Genomic DNA, 27,769 nt, shown 5'->3' with positions numbered 1-27,769 from the left:
AACTTGGTTTTCCATTGTACAGCCAGGAAATGTGGCATCAGTGACACACCTGGAAATGAACGCATTGTTAAAATCTGATATCTTGAGGAGATAGCCGTCCCTACAGAGGGGAGTAATTGGCATTATTAGCTGAGGTTATAACTAGGTTTTGAGCTTTAAAACAGGGTAATGCGTGATGTAAAACAACAAATCGCTCCCTGCAGATTTTCGGACTCCCCTCAATTATTTGATAATCATCTTCTCACTGTAGCTGCTTGGAAAAAGTCCTGTTTTGGTTTAATTAAGATACACAGAGATACAGAGAGTGGGAGAAAGCAGATAAGGGCTCACCGGCAGCTTCGCCACAAACCGAGGAGTTCGAACGGTCCAGATTCTGAATGAGTGTCCTGTTGGAAAATAATAGAGAGGACAAATTAGCCGCATTAAGTAGTTCCACAAATGGCTTATGAGCCTTCACATCAACCTAGTGTTACTCGCAAAATTAAAACATGCAGGGACAAATCATTCAATAATGTCGGGGGAGAAAGTAGTCAGAGGCTTATCATTGTACGGCACATGATTGACATTCATATTTTTCTCAAATAAATTGGAAATGCACAAACCCCCATTGCAATACTGACCAAGAAACACAGCGTTTACTCACCGTTGCCTTTTTGGTGATGACAACCACGACAACCACGTCCAATGACTAATTCTTTGACTGGTTTTGGCGTTAGCTCAGGCAGTACTACTACAGTGTTTCTGAAATCTCTAATAATAACCCTCTCCTCTCTTGTCTTCTCATGCAAAAACAAACAAAGTTCAACAGTGACCGCTGACTTTTTGACGCCTCTAGCTACGGAAGTGATTTTTAATAGGTTGGTATTTCTGCATGTAAGTGTACAAAAGTGTATTATACCTCATTTTTGAGTTAGAAAAGCAGAAATTAGGAATTATTTAGACTACAATTAAAGAAATGTATGTTGATGGATAATCGCTGACTGGAATATGTCAACTTTTAGTCAATTCTATGTCAAAAACACTTTCAATTTTTCTCCAAATGCCATAACATTTAATGTGACACCTCAAAATTAAATGAAAATAGAGATTTGGACTTGCCAAAGAGCATTGTGAGAAATCAGTCATGTTATTTGGGGTAATTAAAATAACTTTGATATAGGAAAGCAAGTCAATTTGACCCGAGGACAACATGAGGGTTAAAGTTGTTTTGAGTCGCTTTAAAGGTAAGCCTGTCCCACAGGAATAGATCCACTGACCATTGCAGGACAAGAAGACTATAAAAAATGCATATGCAATGTTATTCTGATGTTCATAGGTCACTCTTGTATAGACATCTGTGTGTGTAGAGACTCTCTGTGTCATTAAAGTTTGTTCACTGTTTGAATAAAGCTGCAAATGATCTAACATTTTTGGATTGGTCATCTTTAAAGTTTCCATCATTTGCTGATCTCAACCCCGATAACAGTTTACACCATTTCAGAAAACCCTCTTGTTGTCCTCGGGTCAAATTTGACCCATTTTCAAAAAGTTTCTATATCAGACATTTTGGGTTTGTTTCAACCAAATTGTCAAAAAAACCCAACTTGGATGGTTCTCTACAACGTTTTTCACGAGGAAAATAATTGATCAGTTCACTACTTTCATTGAATTTGGGTGTTTCATTAAATTTTATAGCATTTTGAAAATTAAGTCATGAAGGAATTTTGTAAAAAGGTGATAAAAACGTCAGAAAAAGCTTTGAAAAAACGTGGGGACAAAAACAGCTAAAACATGTCAAAAAATGCAGAAACTAAAAATCAACAAAAAGTGTCATAAGTCGACCAAAATAAAAAATAAGAAAAAAATAAGGTTGAATTTTTAATTTTGACCTAGAAAAAAAAAACATGGCATGATTGGGAAAGCAACACAAGGGTTAGGCCTGGAGCCAAACCAACCAGCTACGGGATGAATCGTGATCCTAAAACATTGTCATGGTTTTGGTGTTATGTCTTGTCTTATTGTGGTAGTGTGTTTTCCTGTCTTATTGTGGTAGTGTGTTTTCCTGTCTTATTGTGGTAGTCTGTTTTCCTGTCTTATTTTGGTAGCCTGGTTTTCTGTCTCGTCATGTCATGTCATGTCTCCTAGTGCTTGTGTAATTTCTGGTCTTGTCTTGTTTTATGTTCTGTTTCCTGTTTTATTGTGATAGTCTGGTTTTCTGTGCTGTCTTATCTAGTATTACTTCCTGTGTTTTCCCGCCCTTGTGATTACCTGATGTTTTCCACCTGTTTGCCAGCGCTTGTGTCACCTGCCTCGTGTTACCTCGTTACCCTCTGTGTGTAGTCTGTGTGTTCCACTTGTCCTGTGTCAGATCATTGTGTGTATTTTTAATCTGTGTGGATTGCTGTTAGTTTTCCCGGTTTGTGTTTCCGTGCCTTCTGCTTTATTTGGACCTTATTTTTGGATTCCTGTTTTCCCTGCTGGTTTCCATGACTCCTTTTGTTTTTATGCATTTTTTGGGTTGTCATTATATCATCATGACTATCTGTAGTTTCCACCTTTTCCATTTTGGGTCCGCTATTCTCCAGGTTTCCATAAGAAACATTTGATTTGGCACGATAGAACACTTTGAAAAAAAAGGTCAAGGTAAAAAGATGTGTACATAAACAATCAGACTTCAGTGCTGCGGATTCCAGTTGCGGTAAACATTTCCATGGTAACAGCAAGATAATTGCTTCCGCCTGCTCCTTCTCTATCTAATCCTTTTATATGCATTTTTAATTATTCAGTTTTTTGTTGTTAAATTCTGATTGTGTTTCATTTCGTGGTTCATAAATATTTGCTTTGTCTTGCAACACTGATTGTTCGAGATAATAAATAGATACATAAATATGAAATATCAAATGAAATGCAATGCTCCACCAATCAGAGACAACGTCGTTACACTTCGGATTGTGGGTCAAGTAGTTATTCTCTATGACTTTGCAACATGTTTTTTTTTGTTAAACAAGGTTGATGTCAAACACACTTGTGTCTTCTACAGGAGCATAACCCATTGTTTCCCGATCTCTTAGCTTGGGGTTAGTCTAACCTGGATGGTTTCGACATTATGACAGACCTTGACAGACCTGATGACCTTCTGGAGAAATTGAATGGGAATTTGCACCAATCTGCATGAATCTGCACGATTACATCATATGGACTCCTACCCTGTGGTGACGTTGTATCCGGGCGGGATTGGGATACACTTCCTCCTGGCCCTGTCCCAGCCGCAGTATGGATCCCTGGAAAGGATGCACTCCCTGCACGTGTTGCCATAGCGACTGCAGTCAGCCAGCGGCAGCCGCTGGACCTCCATCGCTGTCCCAACGTACAGATGTCCCTAAGGAGGAGAAGTCCAGGATAAGCAAATTAAATCAGCCCGTGTTGCCACTGATAACATGACTTATTTTTTGACAAAATAATTGTAGCGGAGGCTTTGAAAACACCTTTCAAACCAACATGGGACAGTAAAACCCTCAACTTAAACCCCAAATGAGCAAATTCCATACATGTGATATGGCTGGAAGATATATCATATTTGATAAAGGCTCTTAAAACCCAAAACAGCCTCATTCATCGAATAATAACTATTAAAATTACAAAATTGGAATAATAAACAGAAAATTCATTATCATGAGAAACTTGAAGTGTGTTTTGGATTCTTTCCTCTGTCTTTCTGTCGGATCCCTTTTTTTTCTTCCAATCTTTTTCGTAATATCAATTTTCATGGGTTTACATCTCTATAAATTGCTTTGTGTGCACTGTAGATTGTAGTGGTCCTAAATGAAAACAACGGACTCTGACTAAAAGTTAAAAATGTCATATAAAATGTAAATAACCCCCCTATACCACACAGTGTACCATAAATCCTCCTACCTTTTGGGAGTCGATGGCCATGTTGAGCACGGGGCCCTCATTGTGAAACAGAGAGTACTGAGATATGATGAAGACCCCCTCGCTGCTGTGAAGAACTTTGAGTACTTTGCCTTGGTCTGTAGAAATAAAGAAGAAGACATTGTAAATGGAGTGGAGGGATGGATCACAGGTCTGCAGTCTTCTAAACTCATGTCAAACGAAAACCCATGCGTTCTGGTTTCCTACGGTTTTGTTGCATTTGTTGTGATGTCTATGTGGATTTCAATTGTACAGCTTCCAGTCTTGAAGTAGGCTGAAGTCCCCGAGGCAAAATGGCAGACCGGAGTTATCGGGATCTTTTAAACAAGCATTTGTAAAGTCGGAGCTGCTGTGCAAGGACAAGTAGTTTAATCTCGAGCCAAACCCACAGTTGTGGCTACAGTACTATTACAGAGGAAGTCTGTCTCTTGGGTGGCTGGTGGTGAACTTAAGAAGTTAAGCTCTGTAGAACTCCTTGAAAACATTCAGCACTGGAAGTAAAGTAACTTTTAGACAGTGGCTACATTTTGGATTATGCACTTGACTTCTTTACCAAGTTTCTTTCCTGACTGAAATAATGGAGTATTCCACGTCCGAAAGCTTTGACACTGGAATTCTGTGCAATTTCATTACAGTGCGATATTTAATATTTAATCACTTAATCTCATCACTGTGCAACATTTAATACTCAGGACTTTTGATACATCAATAACTTATTTTCATAATGTGTATACAAACCCTTTATCTTTCTTCCTATATATATATATATATATATATATATATATATATATATATATAGTAGATAGTACTATATAGTATAGTATATATATAGTAGAGCAGAAGAAAAAAAAGAGAGGGAGGAACGTGGTGCACAGTTCCTGAGAGCTATACATATATATATATATATATATATATATATATATATATATATAATAAATATATATAAATCATATTATATAAATATATATAAATCAGCTGACATGATGTGGGCCTTAAGGTAGGTCTCGCTCTATTAGGGCCCAAAGTCAAAATCTAGCCTCAAGATCCTCATTATCACAGTTTTGTGCTTATGTGTTAATTTCTAAAATTGATTTATGTTTAATAAAATTATCACCCGGCAGACCTCAGGCCAGGTAGGGTTATCGCAGAAAAAAAGAAACTGTAGAAGCAGTTTAGACAGGAAACACTGCGAGGGTCGTCAGCTGATTAACCTTGCTTGGGCCCTTAGGCGATGAAAGCTGCCTATGTGTTAATTCTGTCTCTCCCTTCCTACTGCGAACATCCGCCATGCATCTCCAGCATGGACACCCTCCATTAGCCAATTTGTAAGTAGAAAGAGGCCGAAATGTCTTACTAATTGGACATTGTGTGGAAAAAGTGCTGTGGGCGTGTGATACCTGCATCAATTCTATTCTTTTCTGTTTTTATGGCTGACATAAAGGAGCAACCTGTTTCTCAGTAAGGGCAGTAGGGTCTTCACTGCTGAGAGATAGAGGATGGAGTCTCCATAACTTCCAACAGACGCACAAAAATACACGCTGAGATGGCAGCCCATGAGCACACACATTTGATTCTTTCTTATCATGATAAGGATTATTACCAAAACTCAAAATAACAGGAAATAACTAGGTTCACATGAGCTTCATTTCAATACGCCATTTTTTTTTTTTTTTAACCGGACATGATGAAGAGGAGGCAGCCAGATGTAAGTTGAGTGCAGATTTGAGTCGTGCATGCATCACTTTGCAACACGTAGCATACAAGATGCTAACGAGAGACTTCTGTAATGTAACTACAGTAAAAAATGACCGACCAAAATCTGCCATTTAACTAGCCTGGAAATCCAGAGTTCTCACGAGAGCAGAATGTGAATTGGCTCAGTGAGTCACTCGAGTAATGCTGCTCATTAACTATGCCCTTGTAGCCGAGCTGCACCAATCACATCGATGTATCTGATTTAGGCGGACCAGAGGCGAGCTATAGTGTACAACAGAAGACGACAGTTTAATCTACCTGTTAGCTCTGCGGTTAGCTAAGCATATGGGGCTCTAGATACGTACCCCGTCTGTTGTTGTGATTGGTTGGAGTGTTATCCAATTGTGTGGAGTGATATTTTCAAATGCCCGCTTGGGGCCACCCCTCAAGTTGGGCGACTTTCATTACTTGATGCCAGACCCTTAATCCTCTCGGATTTGGATCCCTTTGCTGCATGTCATTTCCCCCCTCTCTCTTTTCCCTTTCATGTCTTCAGCTGTCCTATCAAAATTAAGGCTGAAAATGCACAAAATTATCTAAAAAATAGAAAAAGAATGCAGGTTTAGCACACTTCCACATTGGCTCCACTTTCCAGACCGAGAAGCTCCATCCGTTATATTTTCTATGCTTGCATGCAGCACGATTTTGAAAATGGAGGAGTCATTATGGTAGATCTGAGCCATCGCTCTGTTTTGTGCACTCAGCTATTAATGTCACAGCCACGGCAGTGCTTCTATCTCTCCCTTGTTTTCCTGCGTTCTCTAGTTCGTCTCTCATTGAGTGTGAGTCACATTCTGTCCTGCTGTTACTATGGACCCTTACCCAGCCAACCAACACACCAGCTTACAATCAGCTCTCCTGGCTCACCACACACCTCTCCACAGTCAGCTCATCAACCCACAGTGTGCCAACCCCGGCTTTCCTTCCACTCATCGCCAGATTGTTGTTCAGGTCTCGGCAGTTGCTGCCCTCATGCCTCTACTTGTGAATTTCTAACCTTGACTTAAGCTTGTTTGTTTCCTGTGCTTTAAGGATCAAACTCAATCCCCTCCATCCTCTCCTTTCTCCCATTCTCCAGCCTTTCACTCACCTTGGTTATCTCCTGTTTTAGTAACTCCCAAAGTGAAACTGTTTTCTCCTTGTCAGTCAAAATTTCGCAAAAGTGATTATTCAGTAACTTCTTTTTTTTTCCTTGATTTTCTTTTTTTTTTACTACTTTTTTACTATCAATCAAAATATTTCTTCTGGCCAAGAAAAAAAAATTATATTCACACAAAGTAAAAATGTCTATTATTGAGACTGTGAATAATTTGTTTTCTTTGATCCACCTTAACATTTTTGTTTGGCAAAACTTACTTTTTAATATAACTTTCAAGTATAATTTTACTTTGGATAAAGCAAAAGATAAAGTATAGCAACTCTAACAGACTGAAAACATTGTAATTTCCCTTGCGGGATTTACAAAGTAAAATTTGTTATTTTTAGTCTTTTGTCACATCTTATATTATTCTACCTTCCCCACTGGGAAAATGTGATTACAGTGATACCTTTTGTACCTTACATGTTCATTTCTTTCCACGGGCTACTTTTGCATTTGTAACTCGGCAGGCTCTCTCTGTCACTGAGACTTATTTTGGCCTGAAACTGCCTACTCTCTTTTTGATAAACTTCAAATCTTTTTTCTTCTTCTCTGTAGTCAAAGATAAATCTGTCTAATTTTATCCACTTTATAGTCTTATGATTCTTAAATCCAGCTATTTTCAGCTCTTTCATCAAAACAGTGTTTCAGCACAGAGATAGCAGCAAGGCATTCTGCTGGGGAAAGGGTGACTGAGTGATTGATGGGTGGTTTTATTTGGTTTTATTTAAGGATACAGGTCTTCTGTCTTAGAAACAAAGAATCCAAGGGGATAACGTGTAACGTGGAAATACGTTCAGTATTTCCGGCATGGTCCCTGACGTCATACATAATGCTGAACTCATGTGGCAACTGCTGAGTTCATCTGATTTTTAGTTTTATTTATCCAGGGAGAGTCTGCTGAGTGCACATTATTGTACAGTTAACATCTTCCCTATTCAATTTTTACACCACACTTATTCTCTCAAAGCATTATTCCAGCTGGCCAACAGAGTCAAACTCGCCTCATTTCATCCAATAAGGTCTGTTTCCTTTCTCTTTAAAGGTGCAACCTCTTCACAGTAAGTCTGAGATACAGGCACTCACTTCCCCAAATTCACTGCTTCCCAGCCGGGCTCCACCTTGGTCCGCTTCGCTAACCTTTAAGCTACTGCCACCTCGAATGTCACACTGTGTGAAAAGAAAATAGCTTCTGGTCTCATACACAAAGTCAATTTGGAACAAGTGTATGGCTCTGACATTTCCTCCATCCCAGAGGGGATCTTTCTGCTGTATAATTTTCATGTCTGGAAAAGTCCAAGCAGCTTTATCACTTGTGGTGGTCAATCTGTCCGTGAGTTACCAAAGGAAAGCTTTTACTCCTGCCTGTTCTTTTGTTCCATGTCCAACAGTCGTCAGTCTCAGTCACTAACTGAGAGCCAGAGGAAAACTGGAGTCTTTCAACCTGTCATACCTCCTTTGAGACACTTTAGGGTCTAGCCACAACATACTCACAGTCGGCCGTCTTCGGGCTGTTAACATGAGTGACCGACAGTAGATTTTGTCCAGCACTGTTGGCGCCAGCTGGCACTTGTCAGCAAATGTAGTGATTTCAACCATTTAGGTTTCTCTTAAGTTGTCACTCTGGATTTTTCCATTCTTGTTCTACACGCCTAACACCACAGGCCGAGGCATCAGACACAATGGACACGTTCTAAAATGGATCAATGGAAGTGCAGCACTTCTCCAGGATAACTTTACTCCTCCGAAACAAGTTTCTTCCCGAGACTATTATTAGACTATATTATTATTACTAAAATTACTTGCAAAGTTCACAGCTTTAAAAAAAATCCAGCTCAGAAACAGTTAAAAACACAGTGGAAAAGTCTAGGTATTAGTTAAATGGATGAAAATAAATAAATGCTTGTATTGGTGTGCAGAGCATGTAGAGAGAGAAATATAAATACACCAAGTCTATCCCAGAATGTGTCTGTGGTGGAGTCAGACCTTACTGCACAGGATAGGTCTGGCAATTCTAGACTACATTGAGTGTGACTTCATCTCCTTTGAAGATATTTATCACTTAAACCCTCTATTTGCGCCCTCCAGGCTACCACACTAATATCAGCCATAGCTTTTCTTTGCACAGTGGGGTTTTTTGTCTGTGAGCTCATCTTTGTGAAGGATATTGGATTTTCTATTACCAGGGAAGAAGAATAATGTCCCAGTGCTACTCAAAATGCATGTGCTTTGCTTTCACTGTCACTGGTTTAGAGGTGGACCCTGACTCACACTTCTCCTATTCTGATTGGTTTAAACTGCTCTAATGCAACTATCCATCAACACGAGCTGTCCGTCTGCTCCACTCACTAAAGATTGGATTATTTCAAGGAAGGAGCTTCTCTCCATCATCCGTGGAGATACAAGAACATGTTTGAAATTAACGCTGCAGATTAATGAGCTTGACTTGTTACAATCCTGTAAATGTTATTGTTGGTGTCCTGTAGTGACGGAGATAGACGATTTAACAGGCAAAAAAAAAAATAGTGACCAAACTACAATTCAAAAAAGATCAGGGGTGTCTAAGTCTTGTATGTTTCTTTTCTTAAAAGGTCTCATGAGATGAAAATTTCACCGAGTTTTTTTATTTATTTTTTTTAACATTAATGTGCGTTCCCCCAGCCTGTCTATGGTCCCCCAGTGGCTAGAAATGGTGATAGGTGTACACCGAGCCCTGGTTATCCTGATTTGCCTTTGAGAAAATGAAAGCTGAGATAGACAGACAGCAAATCACATTCTAGCCAATCACTGACAAGATGGTTGGGGGGGTTAGTGTGAATGCACATAATTGGATGGGGCAGTGAGCAATTGAGTAGCGTGAGTTGTATCTGAGAGTGATTGGCTGGACCATGGTTTGTTGTATTTTGGTGCACAGCCTGTGCCTGTAGTGTTTGTTTTGAGTTCTAGACTACTGTGTTGGCTCCCCAGATCGGGCCTTTTCACTATTCTGGGGACAAGCAGCTAGCAGATTAAGAAGAGATGCCTAGGATGTAAGACAATAAATGTTATCGCACTGAAACCATGCAGCAACTCATAGTGCACATTTTAAAGCCTAAAATGCTAACAAAAAAACTATCCATATATAAAATTACTATGCCCAACAACAAACGTTGGGTAAATGTGGGTCGTAATAAGCTGCTTTCATGGACAACCTTCAATGCTGTTTTTGGGGTTAATCTGCTGCCAACACACGATCTTTCATACGTCTGTTTGTCATACAGTGAATGTGGAAGAACAGATCTCCAGAACAACCTGTTACCAGTTTCGACTCATGCTGCTCTATTTTCATTTTAGGCCACCACAGAGACCCGTGGCTGTTCATAGCTCTCAATCCTCTCCTCATTATTACTAACACAGTTTGTAAAGCCCACAGCGAGAGGCCAGCCTGTCTTCTTTAACACTATGTTGATTTTTATCAGCCATATATTACTATTAGAACCAACCCTGAACTGCCTGATTAATGACAAGCACATATCCACTGCAAAGAGCGAGAAATTGGGCTTAAAAGATGACACTTGCTCATCGTTCGATGAACTTGGTAAGACATTCATGCACGCATATGCGTATGACTTGTGATGGTTGCCATAGTAATCTCCCTGAGGCACAAGGCAATTTTTGGAGTATCTGCTATGGGCAACAGCAGCTCCTAGGCATTGCTCCTTTAATCAAGCCAAGTATCCTTTGAATAGATTATGAACACAATATTTGACCATGTGGATTTTCCACACTTTCTACTACTTAGTGTTTAAATGAAGAACTGAAGCACATCTTTCAGCTGTATGTTTTATTTTTTGTGTGTAGAGGCCTTTTGTAATACCACTTCTTGTTTATGCTGCTGAACTGGTACAATGTTAGGTTGCATGACTCTGATGTATGAGAACAAATGCTGTTTAAGTTGCAGAGAACAATATTTTCCCTCTCTCTATTCAGTCTTTATAACTAACCAGAAACAAAGCAGGTGCAGGCATATGAGCAAGATAATATACAAAACAAAAGGTCCTGTGTAAAGGATATTTTTTTAAATATACCATAGTCTTATTTCTTTCAGTTTTGGTCATCATATTTGTGTTTGTCATATATAATTTTACTCCCATTTCTAGCAGCAGCAGGCAGCTGTTTTAAGCAAAAATGCACTGATAAACAAATGTATACTACCTGCTCAGCACCAGCAGCAGACAAGCAAAGTAAGCGACTAGCTGAGGATGAAAATGAAACATCTAGCTTTAGATAAGGTTTTACAGTGACTTTGGGGACCATTGTTTGAGACTCTAGGCTTTTTGGTGGAGACCACATCAAAGCTAAAATAAGACAAAAGAACAACAACTCCAGTAGGATATGTGATGTTGCTCACCGTCTCCTGAATGTTTTATTGGGCTAGTGTTAAAACCTTAGCTCAAGTAACTTATATGATAAACCAAATTACCACAAAAATGGATTGGATTCCATACAACGCTCTTTGCAAATACAATTGGTCCTTTCACTTCCATTCCTTTCATAATTTCTCCTTTTTTAACTCAAGTATTGGGTATAATTCTATATAAATGAGGGTTACTGACCATAAATTCCAAAAAGTAGTGTAAAATTAGTAAAGTAGTAAAATGTTAAATTTTTTGTAAATTTTTTACCCAGGAGGACAAGACAAGGGTTAAGAGTCCATCTCTCCTCTACTGAGCATAACATGATGTATCTTTAACATAGACCGTTGCCTTCTTTGCTCAGGTTAGAGTGAGTTAAGGTTGATTTATAGTTGTGTGTTAACATACTGTAGCTGTAGAACCTACACACACAGCCACCCTAGGCTTCACTGTAACTTCTCAGAAATGTAACTAAAAGATCAGCGACTACAGAGATAGCTATGGTTAGCTTGGGCGCCATTTCTTCATAACAGCAGAAGCGTAACACACAGACATATACATGCACACATGTGTTCATGTTCAACAAACCCGTTCCGAGGTACAGGACGCTGTAGTGCTCATCGTTGACCGCCAGGACGATGTCTGCCACAGCGTGTGTGATTTGGTCATCCGTGGGCAGGTCCAGTGGAGCCACACCGACAGGCCGGATCACATCCTCAATTTCTGGATGGTATCTGATCACCCCAAGGTTTTTGATTTCGTTGTTGCCTCCTGCTGTAGAGTTTTTGCGGACACACTGAGAGGAGAAGTCATGTAATCGATTTAGACCAGGCTGGGCTCTTGAATAAACAAAATGCCCTTGGACAAAAGAGTTTGAAATTGCTTTTCTTTTAACTCATGCCTTTCAAGAAGAGCAGTTCGCCTCGATCATTTCACCTCAAAAAAAGAAAGGAAATAAAAGTGTTGACGTGTGTTCTTACCATCCCAGGGCGACTGCCAATGAATGGACTGCTGTAGCCCTTCAGTTTGGATGTGGAGAAAGCCTGGTCAATATCTTCAATGGAGTAGGCACAGATCACTGTTCTACCCCTGAACAAAGGCACAGAAAAGAGTAATTACATCCATTGTAAAAGCAGGGTGAGTGGTTATGAGGGCCATGCAAGGACGCAGCTTAAAATTCACAGCTGACACAGGAGCCTAAAACAATAAATCTAAAGTCTATAATCCCTGGCTTGTTGTCTGCGAGTGGGCCCCTGAAAGCGAACCAATGTCTATTTGTTATTCTTGCCACCAGTTGAATAAGTCTTATATAAGTCTTATATAAGTCTTGGCCTTGACCAACTGCCTCTTTGCTAGTTTGAAAGCCATGATGTCTCTCTCTCATGGGTGGGCCAAATTCTCTGGGCTGGCAAAGCAGAGAAAGGAGGGGTAACCTTTCCCCTTATGACCTCATAAGGAGCAAGATATATTGGCCCATCTGAGCTTTCTTTTTCTCAAAGGCAGAGCAGGATACCCAGGGCTCGGTTTACACCTATTGCCATTTCTAGCCACTGGGAGACCATAGGCAGGCTAAGGAAACGCATATTAATGTGATGATGTTATGATTCATGTTTAGTTTTGTATAATGTATTAATAATTAATGTCAGTCTTTTCTGCATTCCCATGGTTCTCTTTTTGTCTTTTCAGTGAAACCACATGTAGCACCTTCACCAGTGAGAATCTAAGAAACCATTGTGTGAGACAACGTATGTGAGATTGGACCATGACTTTTGTATGAAAACTGATTAATAGATTTGACAGGACAAACTGTAATTAGTGTTTCCTTTGGTACACAGTTAGACAATTTTTTAGCAATGTCTTGCAGATAATGATACCACATGTTCTTGTGTTACAGTAGTATGATGTATGACAGCTAATTTTGCTAAACAAGACGTACACACTTTGTAAACAATAGTTTGGCATATTTTTATTCCCACAAAAAACTGTTCCAACAGTCACATGAAATGGAAACTGACACTGACAAGGTACTTCAAAAATTTGATTTGACGAGAAAGTTAGTGTCAGTTACTGTTATCCTTTAGCTTTATTTGTTGTGTTATCAGTTTGTTGCATGCTCTGAAAGACCAAACTGAGTTTCTGAATATAAGTAAGCATTAAGTCTGATAATTAAGTCGATATTGATCCCTGGATTATGTTTGCAGTTTACTCTGATTGATCAGCGTTTCCAGGTCTTCTGGTGCAGAGGAATCTGCCCCCTCTGCACCGTCATAGCAGCCGGGGAATGACTGCAACAACACTGTAACGGCATGTTGTACCTTTCATATTTATAGTATTGTTGTGACATCACAACTCTACAGAAATCCTGAGGCTCATTCAAAGGCACAGTTCTTTGAATAAAATCTTTGTGCGTTTCTCTGTGCATTAAGAGTTGATATTTTTATAATATTTTTATAGCACCTCTACCTTTAAAATATAAGACCTTCCATCATATACTGTCCAAAGGCAGTAAATGTTGTATATGTGCGTGACATTAATGACCGCATGTAATGCTGGTCTTCTTTTAGCATCAGGTTATATCTGCGGCCACATATAAAATTTAAATTAGCCTAGTAGCTCTGGCGCTACTTTTTCCGCTGAATGTGCTCTAGTGTCACCCAATTATTCAGAATAATTGATCTACAAATTAAATCTCTTGGGGTAGATGTTAGGCTACTTGGACTTAATCAACACATTAACAAATTGTTCATGTACCATGTGTGCTGTATAACCCTGATCCATAATTAGCCTGGTTTGAACAACCAAACAGTCTGTGTGAAGGACATTATTACCCATGAACCATGTTGACTCCCTTTTGGGAAAATGCCTAAGCCTCAAACAGAAACATATGAAACACATGAAGCTGGAATTGTGCTTCTCTGGACTGCACGCGGGCAACTCTTTGTTTCTCTTTGCTTCAATCTCTGTTTTGAACCTTTCTCCAGTCAGACTAGCCTCTGCAACCTATGATAACCCGTAACACCCCTTCTTTGTTGTTTCACAGAATAATTTAGCATAATTCCAGCTTCATGCAAAACAGCAAAGCTTCATTTTTGCTTTCTTTTTCTTTTACATCCCCCGCATTCCTGAAATAGCATACAAACGTGTAATTCCCAATAAGCCAATTAAACTGTGGAGCTAGTCAAGGTGTTTAATGTATTTTCCAGCTCACCATGCGTTGGAAAACAGGCCATAGAGGACTCCAGCCCTCTTGTCCTGCGCTGTCAGCACCACCGCCTGCTTCATGTTGTTGTACTGCTGCTGAGTGTTTCCTGCGCCGCACATGACCCGGGCCTTCATGAAGGTGGTCCATGAGTCGGCCAGCAGGGCTTTGATGCCGCCTTCGTCCACCTAGAAATAAAATAAAAAAAACAATCACAACAAAGCCATACTTTGGCAGCCAGGTTGCCAAATAGATTTTGAATTTTACTCTGTGTCCCCTGCCAGGATGTGACCCCCTTACCACAGGATACCAGGAGCCCCTTTCCCACCCACATAGGAATACATTTTTTAATATGTTGCTTGTTTTGTGTTTTAGCATTCAGGACACAGATGTGTGAAACTTAGATCAATATAACCCATTTATCTAAATCTACTTCATCTACTTGACACGGTTCTGGTTAGAGAGCAAAGATGTGTACTCTATGTGACAACAACACATAGCCATGGGAACATATTTTGAGTTTGGGGCGCTGACAAATTTTCAAGAGTGACATTTTTTGCCAAAGTCAACCACCACACACCACACTGCATCCATCACAATGCTCCACAAGTGGGAAAGCAAAATCCAAGACCGGGGAAAACTAGGCACGGGTAACCGAGTACAGAATAGGCCCACTACAAGCTCAGACACTGAGCCACAACATAGAAGGGCATTCACCACATCACTGAATTAAATACAAAATTGAATGAGAAGTTAGCTGCCTCATTGTCTGTTGCTAGCAGGGGAATGTTGTCCCCAATGTATATCGAGTGCAGATTTCAGTTGTGCATGCGTCAGTTTGCGACAAGTAGCCTAAAAGATGCTAACGAGAGACTTCTGTAATGTCAATACAGTAAAAATTGACCTACTTGCCCAAGATAATTCACTGTTGGCTAAAAGTTAGCAATTAAACACAACAAAGGCTGTCACTTGAATGGCGTTTTGAGCTTACGTTAGCAATCAAACAACCATAGATAGCTAAAAAAAATTGAAATGACTGCTAGCTACAAGTTAAAAATCCAACACAACAAAGGCTGATACTTAGAAGACGAGTTGAGCCAATGTTAGCAATAAAACAACCATACATAGCTAAAATGTTTTTTAAATGACTGCTAGCTACAAGTTAAAAATCAAACACAACAAAGGCTGATACTTAGAAGGCGAGTTGAGCCAACATTAGCAATGAAGCAATCATAGATAGCTCAAATCTTTTTTAAACTAATGCTAGCTCAGCTACAAGCTAGCAATCAAACACAACAAAGGCTGTGAGTTGAATGGCGATTTTGAGCTAACGTTAGCAATTAAACAATCAGTTTCCATCTTCTGTTATTGTATATAATGAAAAAGTTTGTTTCATGGATTTTACAAATTTAATTGTAACACGTTATGCCCTAAACCGTTCAAATCTGAGCATGCTCGCCTCAAATCTGCACTTGACTTACATCGGGCAGTGACAACAGGGGTACAGGTGCTGCTTCTACTTCTTTTGGTTACAGTTGCTGGATTTTTTACCTATGGTTCATTAGGTTTTAGCCTGTGATTGATTTACGAAGAAATCCAAAATGCGCTTTCGTGCCATGTTATAGGCCAGCTAACTTCTGTACTGTTGATCTTCACTCATGAACAAGTGTCAACGTCCTGAAACTCTCCTGACTCTTGGCAAAATTGGCAGATTAATTCTGATCAAATGTTGCGTTTATCTCTTACCTGCCACATTTTAAAATCAATTTACCTTTAATTGTAAAGAAAGGGAGTCGGTTCATATCAATAATCCATCCAAATAAATGTAAACTTTTTAATTATGGTTGTAGATTGTCTACCTTTTGCTAAGGGGGTTCTGCAGCACCCCCCCAACTTCAATTTCAATATTATTTATAGTATCAATTTATAACGAGAGTTATCTCGAGACACTTTACAGATGGAGTAGGTCTAGACCACACTCCAGAATTTACATGGACCTAACAGTTCTAGTACTTTCCTCCAGAGCAAGCAACAGTGCGACAGTGGCGAGGAAAAACTTCCTTTTAGGCAGAAACCTCGGACAGGCCCAGACCCCCAGACCTTGACCCAGGCTCTTGGTAGGCGGTGTCTGACGGCTGGTTGGGGTTAGCATGAAGAGTGGCAATAACAGTCACAAAAAATAGCAGGTTGTAGTAGTTCTTTGTAGTAGTTCATGGCTTAGCAGGGCACTGTGCGGCATTACAAGGCACAGAAGGACTAGGCAGGGCACAGCAGAGCATAGCAAGATGAACATGACATTGCAGAACATTTAGCAGGACCATGGCGACAGCTGCTACTATGATTTTGGAGCCTCTCTGATCCAAGGAAACGGGCGGGGTGAAAAAAAACATAAGGACTCCGGGGAAAGACTCCCCAGAGCACACACTCCACACCCCTACTTCCCGGGGCCATACAACAAAATGTTGGAAAATTCCTCTAATTAGCAGATGAAGAAACTCCAAATGTCTAAGATAGATAATCATCACTAACCTTTCTGCTTTTATCATTTCATGTATCTTTATTATGTATCTTGTTTTGGGTGTCTTTATCTGAGGTTAATCTTCAAGATTAAGTTCAAAAGGTGACTCGTGACTCCCACAGGGCAGCAGCTGCTTTCCATTTGACGGTTGATTGAGAAACACCTGCTTTGACATCACTGATTGGAAAGTGTTAAGAAGAGCAACATGCTTTCAGGTTTCTACCCAGAGCAACGCAACGCAGTTTTAAATTATACAGATCTTTTTTTTCTGGAAAGGAAACGTGTTTAGAAAATGTCAAACACAAACTAACTCTAAACGACAGCACATTGCCTCGTGCTCTTTTGCATTTTCACTGAGCACATTTGTGATTTTTTGCAACTTTAAAGAATTCAATGCTTTAGTTCAATTTATTAGCAATTCATTTAAAACTGGTGTTTTTCTTTCAAAACACCATAGTCATGCAAAATCTCCAGGCCTCTGAATAATTGATGAAATTAAACGATTTGAGAAAAGCTCTCTTTGATCGCCTGCCTGGCTCACTACTCAGATATATACAATGGGACAAGAGGTTAAAAGAGTACAAACAAAAGGTTGTGTGTATGCCGGGGCTTCGGACTAGGGGGGGGGAGAAGGGGAATGAGTACCCATGTGAAGAGGGCCCAAAATAATGAGAACAAAAAGCCAGAACAAATAGCCAGAACTTTGTGCTGTGCCCCTGGGTGTATGGACCTGGGTTTGTCCTTATTTGCCATAGTCTACATCGGGGACGTTGCATTTACGGGATGGTTTCCCCTAAACGTCTTTGTTACTTAAAAGAAATATGTTTGTACATTGGAGTTAAAGATTCTCTCTCACTAAAATAATAATTCAGTTTCTGTTAAAGTCTTTGTTGATGTGGAAACCCAGAATACTAAGCTTGACTATAAGGAAGCCACAATAAAGATTATTTTCATTAAATATCAGAAAATTACTTTTAATACTTAAAGGTGCTGTAGGTAGGATTAGGAAGATCCAGGATTTAGCCAAAACGGTCTCCTAAATACCCCCCCAAAGGGGAAATAAGTGCGTGTGCCTGAGCAGGGATTGAAACGCAGTTAGGACCCCCCCCCCCCCTTTTTAAGTACTCTAAAAATCAGACACTTGAAGACTTTTACACAAGCAATATTCTAAAAGGTGACTTTAACTTCCACCAAAGTGGTTTTCTTTTAACATACTTGTAATTTTAAGTATTGTTTCCAAGTACTTTACACAAGACTTCAGTGGAGATAGGTCTGTCGATGCAGTCATTAGTTTCCCCAAACACAGACATAACAGTTAGATTTTTACCGTGCAGATTCGGCCGATGCGTGCCCTGTAAGGCTCCTCGTCCACTCTGGCTGTCTTGTTGAGCTCACTGAAGAAGAAGTAGATCTCCTCCTTGTACTTCAGTGTAGACGGCATTATGGCCGCTCCAGCAAACTGCGGATCTGGTGATGAGATTTCAACGTATCCGTTAAGATATCGTCACTTTCCAATTCAAGACTTATTGTGGGTCAAGCGATACAATCCCCTATTAAAGCATATTTGTTATTCTTTTTATTGTGATATTTTCTTTGTTTCCATTTCATCTTTTTATGCTCCACTTATTATGCCTGAGATGTTGTCTGTATCTGTCTTGTATGGCTGGTGAGCCAAAGAAAATTGTCCACTTTGGTGGACATTAAAGATTTATTCTACTCTATTCTATTGTCTTTTTAAAGATTATATCAACCTGTTATGCTACTTTAGTGCAAATAGAACATCATGAGAATCAATATCATCTGCATTCAAATCAGGAGTGTAAATGGCGGCTTCCAGTAGACATGTTTCTGGTTCTCTTTTTACAGCTGTAAATAACATCACCCAAACCACAAACACAGTGACAGGGAATACGCCTACATCTTACTTCTCCCATGGGAATGACAGCGGGGTGATTTACAGAGAGTTCCACCCACCATCTCCAAATTCATTAGTCTAAACCTGCACGGTCTCTGCGTGACTCCCCTCCTCCTACTCACTCAGCAGCCAAACGTTCTCCGTCTTCAGGAGTTTCTGGGATCCAAACGTACGGCGGATCGAGCCGGGGTGACCTGTCACCGACGACATAGCAGAGTACAGACTCCCATCTGAAATGGAAATAAGAACAGAGGATAAACAGTGGGGAAAAAGAGGGGGGGAAAGGGTACAGTAGGAGAGGAAGAGAGACTGGAGTGACACAGAAGGGGGTTGACTGAAGCAGGAGAAGAGGAAGATGCAGAGAAAGAACAATAAAAACAGAGAGGGAGATTGAAGACAGAAAAAAGGAGTCCCATGAGTCCAAAGACAGAAAAAAACGGGAGGAGAGAAGGAAAAGGAGAGCAAGAGCAAAGAAGACATCAAGGCAGAATTGCTGAGTTCACTGACGAGCATCCATAAATCACCATATTCACTCAGAGCTCCGTCTCCATAGCGATGCAGAGGGAGAGCGTTTGAAAGCGTTGGAGTAACATCTTAATTAGGACTGATTGTTATTAGAACGCTGTTCCACTCTAGCAAGGGGTTCGGCTCGTTGCTTCAACAATCGATCTCCATCTGGAAGAGCGTCCTGCCGGGCACACTAACCTCTCCCTAATATCTGAGTGCCTTTACAAAAAAATCCATCTGCATTAGATGGGTTAACAAACAAATAGTTTGTCCATCGCTCATCATGCCCTGTGACCACTGGAAGTTGGTTTTAATTCTAAACATCTCTTTTTAGTTAAAGGTCCCATGGCAAAAAATGGCACTCTATGAGGTTTTTTAACAATAATATGCATTCCCCCAGTCTACCTATGGTCCCCCAGTGGCTGGAAATGGTGATAGGTGTAAACCAAGCCCTGTGTATCCTGCTCTGCCTTTGAGAACATGAAAGCTCAGATGGGCCGATCTGGAATCTTACTCCTTATGAGGTCATAAGGGGCAAGGTTGCCTCCCCTTTCTCGTCTTTGTCCGCTCAGAGAATTTGGCCTACCCATGAGAGGGAGACATCGTAACGTTTAAAAGAGCTAGGTGGCAATTGGTCAAGGCCACACCCCCAGACTCCAACTTAAGTTGAGTTTTCTGTTTCACAACTAAAACAACCTTTAAACGTACACTTCTTCCACCAAAAACCAGTTCCTTTGCGAGGCTTTTTAGCAGAGGCGCCACAGCGCTGCCCAGCGCTTACCATCGGCCAAGACGATTGTGATTGGTTTAAAGAAATGCCGATAAACCAGAGCACGTTTTTCCCAGAATGCTGTGTGGCCTAGCCAGACCCTCCCCCGCAGCGCCGTGGAGGAAGGTCTGGCAATGCAAAACTACAAGTGCACAGATCAATGGGTTGTGTTTAGTAGCCTGATGTACAGTAGATGTAGGAATAAAGGAATTTGCATTGCGGCTTGTTTTCTGTGCAGGCGTTTAACACCAGCATGACTAAAAGAATTCACCACTAAGCGTGGATGGTCACGTTGAGTTTTTCTTTCTGAACCACTGGTTGCTTTCTCAGAGAGCTGAGGTCTCTCTTCTGGACTCCAGTGATCTTGGATCAGACCTTAACAATGTCATTTAGACAGTTTTTGTGTCCCTCACATGCAAGTCACATCAAATTTTCTTGCAGACACTGAAAGTGTTTAGCTTCCTTAGCAAATCTATAATCTTTTCTGCCATCTCTGTGTGACAAGGCAAACCAGCTGTGGCTACTTTGAATGAGAACTGTATGCTGATATTAAGACATTATAAAAATCTTGATGTGATTGCCATTGGCAAAAATGATAACTCTGATGTACCAGACAGTAATCTGTGGATGTTAAAATGAGGCCAGATATTGAATGAGTGTGTGTGTGTGTGTGTGTGTGTGTGTGTGTGTGTGTGTGTGTGTGTGTGTGTGTGTGTGTATCCCAACTGGGGAGTAATGGAAGCAAACTAAACCTGTAGGGCAATTGCATACAGACATACATACATACTGTACATATGGCTGGTTCTTTTTTAAAGAATATCAGTCTGATGACAATCAAAATATATTCTGGTTATGAATATGAAATGTTTTTTTAGGTTTTACACAGCTCTACCATCCTTCTTCTCTCGTTAATGTCCAGGAGTCGGTCAAACTAGCATCTGATCCCTATCTGAATCTGTTTGTGCAATCAGTTGTGCAACCACTCCATTTTAGCAGAGTTTTACATGTTTTTTTTCCTCGTGAATGCACAACGGCAGATGGCTGACTCTTGTGTGCTTGGCACTCAGGGGGGTGCGCTCCCCCGGTGATGTTAACACTCGACACATTACATACATGATGTGATTTTCTTTTTTTGGGGGGGTTGTGGGGGGTGGGGTGTGAGAAGACTGGAGGAGTTTTTCTATATTGAAATCATAGGTCTAAGGATAGAGGGTGTATGCTTAACTAAATATCTTTTAAATGTTACAGTTATGGCTGAAAGCTGTCTACCCAGAAGGGATTTTGGCAGTACTACTCCATCATAGTTATTCAACCCATAATCTACAAATGTTAAAACCCTTTGGAAGAACTGTAAGATTCTGGCCTTATTATATAAAACTAATGCATTTGCAGGAAAGCTTTACATTTGTCTTCTCTATGCAGTTAAACAGCCAGGCTCTGACACTGATAGAGAAGGATCTTTATTCGACTGTGTTGTGAATTGCATCCCTAAGTCAATAGCTTTAACCCAAGTGAGGGTTCTTTTATTGTAATATTGATAAAAAGCTACTCATAGAGATATGGGCTTTGTAACTGAGAATTAATTTCTTTGGGGTTTATTCTGATGTACAAATAAAAGCTCGCCCAACATTGCCTCTAGACCCAAGAAAAAGAAACCTATTATTAACATAACATTATAATTAAGTTACTCATTGAACACATGGACCATTGTTGTAAGTACTATTCAACACAGTAGATCTTGTTTAAGGTACATGAGGTACTTATGTTGCGATCAAGAACCAAGACATTTTCTAACGCACCAATATTGTAATGGATTGTCTTTTTGAAATATTGTGAGATATAGTCTCAATTCATTTTCATGTTCTGAATAGAGACTGATAAGAAGAGACAGATCACTCCTGGGAGCCAGGGAAGTGTCGCTCTGCTGCTCCCGATTTAAAAGTTAATACAACGAGTTGAATGCGGATTCGTTCCAAAATAAGATATGAGAAAACGTGACTTTAGGTCAGACTTTAGAAATGGTGACATGTATTCTTACAAAATTATGAATATAAATGATTAATAACCAATTTATATTACCTTATTCATTACTTACTGACTCATTCTATTTGGGTCTGGTCACACCAGCATTTTATAAGAAGCTCTGGCACCAAATTCATTTAATTGAATAATCAGAATCGAATGCTTTAATTTTGTCTACTGAGCTCAACTTTTGGGAATTTTAAAATTAAAATGGGCACTCTCCAAAAGCTATCTAGTTATCTATTACGCATCATTTAAAATTAAAATATGGCTGTGTATGGGTTTCACAGGCAGTGATCAAAATATTCACAAAACTAAACCACAAAATACATTGTTTGTAATTGCCTTCCAAAACAGAACTGTTTACAATGAGGCTCTATTTTAACAATCTGAGCGCACGGCGTGAAGCGCATGTCACAGCTATGTTTAGGGCCCTTCCAAATCCACTTTTACTAGTTTGACGGCGGAAAAAAGGGTTGGTGTGCCTGGCGCATGGCTCAAAAGGGTTGTCCTTAGTGTCTTCATTAATTCATAGGTGTGTTTTTGGTGTAACATACAATAAACCAATCAGAGTGATATCTCCTATTCCCTTTAAAAGCCAGGCGCATTTGTACGTTGGCGCATTGCTATTAGGATGGCGGATTTGCACCATACCTAATAATTTGTAATCTTTTGCATGTTTGTGTGTGTGTGTGTGTAACAAGCATTAAGTGTGCATGCTGTGCACGCGTCTAAGCACATTTCACTGTTAAAATAATCAAATGCTGCGTTACTGACTTTAGACCAGGTTTTTGTTGGTTTTGTTTTTGATGGCAATACACTAATACTGCACCCAAACACACTTCCCTGTAAGACCCAGACCATGGGTTTAAAGATGGGGGCAGGTGCATTGGCTATTTAAATGACGTAGGCGCAGGACGGGAAACTAATCTTCAAATAGCAAAGACCCTTGCGACGGGTTTTGCGCTGCTCCGGGTGCAAGATAGGACCCTAAATGTTATCTTGTTTTGTTTTTTAAATTACACTAATATGGGTACTGTTTGATTAGGTTTAGCCTAAAAAACAACTCAGTTAGGAGAGATTGGGTTTGGAAGTACATCTTTGGAAAACCTTGATAGGTAAATGGAGTGTTTAAGTGTGCTTTGTTTGAGCTTGGTGCAATGAGCGCCTATTTGGTTCATCAATCAATCAACACAACCTTTAAAATACCAATCTTTTACTTTTTTTTTCCACACAGGAGCCAAAAGCTTTAGCTGAGGTCACCTGTCATCTGCCTTCAGCTGCTGATTACGAGGTTCATCAGTTTCACTGGCAACACAACTCTTCTTTGTCAAGAATGTTTCATAGCAGTGTCTTCCTTTCCTGATACCAAGCCATGAAGAATCCATCCAGTTAGTCAGTGTTGTAGTAATCAAGACCGGTCTTGGTCTCGGTCTTGAATCAACCCAATTTTTACTCTGCTTGTCTCGGATAAAAAGGACTTGGGATGGTATTCCAAGACCAGTCAAGACAGTAAGGAGATCATTAAATTGGCTGTGTATCATCTGATTATGTGTTCATTAGTTTGATTGAAATTAAAACTTCTGGAAGATGTCAGCAACATCTTTGGTAATAATAATTTATTTATTAATAATACACTCTGGTCTTGGTAATGTCTTGGTCTCGGTTTTGGTGGTCTTGACTACAACACTGTAGTAAGCATCTATATATTTAGAAACCTATAACTATATATGTTTTTGCAAGGTATTTGTCTTTTGTTTCCTAGTGACTCATGAACAAGCAGCAGATGTGTAATTTCTTTTTTTTGCGTTTGTTACCTGCAGGCAAGCTGATGGACTTTTGGGAAGGGTAGGGTGGTGAGATGTCAGAGGCCGATGCTATCTGCCCGTTGCCCTGGACGTCAGTCAGCACAGTGTCGTTTACCTGCCAGGAGAGGAAGGAGACCTTTGAGCTTGGAGGAGTGTATGCATTATACATCTAACAGCCTGCTATCACAAGACCCAATACTCAGAGTTATCTAAGCCTACATCTTGACTTTTTCCGTGGTGGTACACATTCATTACTGAGAGAAAGCATCCTCCATGGCAATAAATAACTCCCGGCCTTCATTTAACCAGCACAAGAAATAAATGAGCAAATTCTGTACATAAATGCTAATTCGAATCAATCTTGAGAATGATTAGACTAGAGGTTTAGAAGCCACAGTAGCAACTTAAAGGAACGTTTGCGGTGGCTGCAAAATAATATGTAGTATAAAAGAATTCAAGGATTTTTTTCTGAAGAAACTCTTACCAGCATCCAGCACCTGGGGCTTCCAGCATTAGTGCCACATATTATCATTGTGTCGTTTACTTTCTGAATGACGGTGATGAAATTATCACACTCCAACTGTGAAAGAAAGAGACAGTGAAAGAGGGGGACAAAGGCAGTAAATGAGGCAGGCGCAAGAAGGGAAAGGGAGAAAAATATGCCGATTGAAAGAGGATTTAAAAAGGCAGTTAACTGTAGAGTATGTGTGGAAATGGGATTTGAGAGAGAGAGGCAGCACAAAAGGATGCACTGAGAAACAAACAGATGAAGAGAGGAAGGTGGAATGGAGGAATGAAGAAAAAAAGCAAAAGGACAACATATCCCAGATGAAGAGAGAGAGAGAGCGGATTGTTCAGAGAGAGAAAGATTTATGAAAATCTGAGGCGATCCGTGCTCTGAACATTTTTGGCAGACAGCACACAGGAGGCTTAGCCCTGCAGTACAGCACTGCTCTACTCCATGTTCATCACGTATTCATTAAGAGCAGAAAATGGACTGCTATCTCAAAGGCACTACTCAAAGAAGGATGAAAAGGAATACTTGGTACAACATTAAGGGGTAAATTCAGATTTAAGGTCTCAGCAGTGCTCATGTTTAGTGATGTTTGTTGTATTCTGTCTTTAACAACTTTTGGATAAGGATAGAAAAACTAGAGATGGAGAAAGTACACCACTAAGTCCAAAAAGCCGGGCGAGAGCTTGTGTAAGTGTGTGTAGGTGGATGTGTAGGCGAGTGGGTGGGCTGGGTAATTTTGTGTGAGTTCAGTCTTTTTACTTATGTTCTTGAAATAAAAAATAACAAAAACGAGTTTGGGCTTGTTTGAATGTAAGTGATTTTACGTGGCCAATGCACACTAAAATCTAGAACTGAGGATGTAAAATAGGATCTTGGGGTTAGGTTTAGAGACTTATCCGTCAGAATAACAGACGCAATGTGTTGTTGTGATGTCATCCTCAAACCAATGTCCTCTTCAGTAGCTTCATTTTCAAATTTTTGTGTAGCGTAATGTTTTGTTGCTTTACTGCACTGCTTGGCAAGAAGCTCTGGACACTACAATCGGACAAGAAGTCTTAGCCTAGAAATCTTAGGACCTGCAACCATATTTAATGAATCCATAGCTCATGATTTATGTCCACCGCCAACATTCATTACCAATGCAGGAAGTAGGGCTCCCTTACTGTATCGAGGCGGTGAGTAACAGCATTGGGTTGAGGTTGGGGTGGGTGTCATGTAATCTCAGTCCTTCCCGAACGCTATATACTCTTTATTGATCCCCTATGGGGAAATGACAATTTACACTCTGTTGTTATTGCACACAGGCCTGAAATACACACACATGCTCAGGTCCTATACATTTACCAATGGAGAGATGTCAAAGTAAGTGGGCTGCCAGTGCTGGACCAGCGCCCTGAGCAGCTAAGGGGGGTATCGGTGCCTTGCTCAAGAGCACCTTGGCAGTTCCCGGGAGGTTGGGGTTAGGCATCTCTCCAGCTACCAGTCTACACTCCGGACTTTGGTCTGAACAGGGACTTAAATCGCCGTCCTTCCGGTTCCCAACCCGACTCCCTACAGACTGAGCTCATCCCACCACCAAAATAGATACATAATTGATTACCAATAAAAGATTGGTCAATACTATGGAAACCAGAACAGTACTGACACTAAAATCCTGTCCCGTAGCTTACAGATTCTGCATTTACATGCTGATGTCTGTATAGAAAGATTATGTTCAACATGCACCTCATACGCGGTCAGTACATTTGCTCGTCGGGCTCAGCTTTTGAAGGTTGTGTGTGCTTTGGACAAACTGAAGCTGTGGCGGACAGTCATATTATGTGTACTGCCTACTGTTAAATCCATCTGGCTCCAGGGGTAATTGTTGTTTTGTTCTGTCTGTCACTGAAGGATGTTGCCTCCTGCCTTTCATTCCCCCTGCCCAGCACCGACGGCTTTATTGGGGAAGATTTATTGTATCACTCAGTACATTCTCATTTTCCACCATCTGCCACTGCCAGGCTCTCGGGAAGCTTTAGCTCAGTGCAGGGAAGACAGTCCCCTCTTTGTTTTGTGCAATAACTCCAGTAACACTTTGGGGTATACTCACAACCATGATGGGTTTTAGCCCCCAATAGATATTGGAGGATAATTGAAATGCTAGAATTCTAAACTGCCTTCACAGAGAACACGATTTGTCTGTTAAAATTTGGATAACCCTCATTTGTTAAACCTGACTGCAGATTACAGGATTTGCAGACATTGCTCGATTGGGAACTGAAGGGCTTGGAGTAGCTCTGTGTTGCCTCTGATACAGCTACCCTAAAACAGAAGAAAAAAAAATTGGCAGCTATTATAGCACTGAAGATAGATCCACAGCGCTTTTAGGCAAGGTGTCATCAAAGCAATCAGTCACTGAATTATAAATTGAAATTTCCCAACATGTCATTGTGAGGTAATACTGCCAACATTTAGACAACTGTTACTGTGTTTTAAGATGGTGTCCCATTTATTTCAAAAAGATTTCTGGAATTTGAGAAGGGCATTTGCATGTTTAGGGAATATTTTTCAATTTTATAGTATTTGGAGAAAAAAACAATTGGTAAAAGACCTTTTAAAAAAGTGTAAAAAAGAGAGAAACATTTTAATAAAGTGACTAAAATGTGAACTTATGTCAAAAGTGACAAAAAAATGTCAAAAAAAGTGACAAAGCTTTCAAAATTTGGGGAAGAACCCACGGAAATTTAAAAAAAAGTCGACAAACGTTGAAAAAGTGACAAAATCATGGGGGGGGGGAGGGGGCACTAAAGGGTCGAACAAGACAACCATCACCTTGATAAAAGGTTTTTCATTTTAAATTTTGACTCGGAAAAACAAAATTTCCATGTTGGCGGGAAGACAACTCAAGGGTTAAAGTGCAACGGACAACCAAGTCATCCAACATTACCGTCCCAGGATCCTTTTGAAACTCAGTATTTTCTGACAAGCAGCATAACACGCAGCAGTGTATCCTTCCTACTAAGATTATTCCTGAGCCTCGAAGCATTTCACATTAAGACGACCTCCCTACGCTCTTAGACTCATTGCAGGTTGACTATTGTATTAATCTCTTGGTATTTGCTAAATCTCATGAAATTATGCATTTCAATTATCAACAGCTCCCTCATCTGTGTTTGTTTTGAAATGAAGCTGTCTCCTGTGTAATTTATCTAATATGTATAAATGAATTATTTGGTCTGTTGCGTCCAAGCAGAACTATTAACATGAACCTAAATAACTTAACTACACATTGTAGCACTAACCTCACTGTGCTGCAACTGCAGATGATGATGGAGA

The 27,769-nt window shown here is 40.2% G+C and overlaps 1 protein-coding gene and 1 long non-coding RNA gene across 2 annotated transcripts in view; one reads left to right on the top strand and one right to left on the bottom strand.

Moving 5' to 3' along the window:
- Positions 1-27,769, bottom strand: part of si:ch211-113g11.6 (uncharacterized protein LOC559008 homolog) — a 40,616-nt gene that overhangs the window by 3,032 nt on the left and 9,815 nt on the right. The window contains exons 4-13 of the mRNA XM_034873733.1: positions 24,422-24,517; positions 23,947-24,052; positions 18,954-19,061; positions 18,244-18,383; positions 14,408-14,586; positions 12,180-12,288; positions 11,788-11,995; positions 3,895-4,010; positions 3,186-3,358; positions 331-386 (exon numbers count right to left, since the gene is read on the bottom strand). Of these exons, the coding sequence (XP_034729624.1) occupies positions 331-386; positions 3,186-3,358; positions 3,895-4,010; positions 11,788-11,995; positions 12,180-12,288; positions 14,408-14,586; positions 18,244-18,383; positions 18,954-19,061; positions 23,947-24,052; positions 24,422-24,517 (1,291 nt within the window). The remainder of the gene's footprint in view (positions 1-330; positions 387-3,185; positions 3,359-3,894; positions 4,011-11,787; positions 11,996-12,179; positions 12,289-14,407; positions 14,587-18,243; positions 18,384-18,953; positions 19,062-23,946; positions 24,053-24,421; positions 24,518-27,769) is intronic.
- LOC117945983 lies at positions 2,705-27,288 on the top strand. Its single transcript, XR_004656940.1, has 3 exons — positions 2,705-2,790; positions 20,005-20,015; positions 27,277-27,288. It is a non-coding gene; the product is annotated as an uncharacterized LOC117945983 (long non-coding RNA).

Source organism: Etheostoma cragini, chromosome 6 (assembly GCF_013103735.1).
Source record: "Etheostoma cragini isolate CJK2018 chromosome 6, CSU_Ecrag_1.0, whole genome shotgun sequence".
In the NCBI taxonomy this organism is placed as follows: Eukaryota; Metazoa; Chordata; class Actinopteri; order Perciformes; family Percidae; genus Etheostoma; species Etheostoma cragini.
The sequence above is the reverse complement of the archived record's forward strand: the minus strand, read 5'-3'. Positions and strand labels throughout refer to the sequence as shown.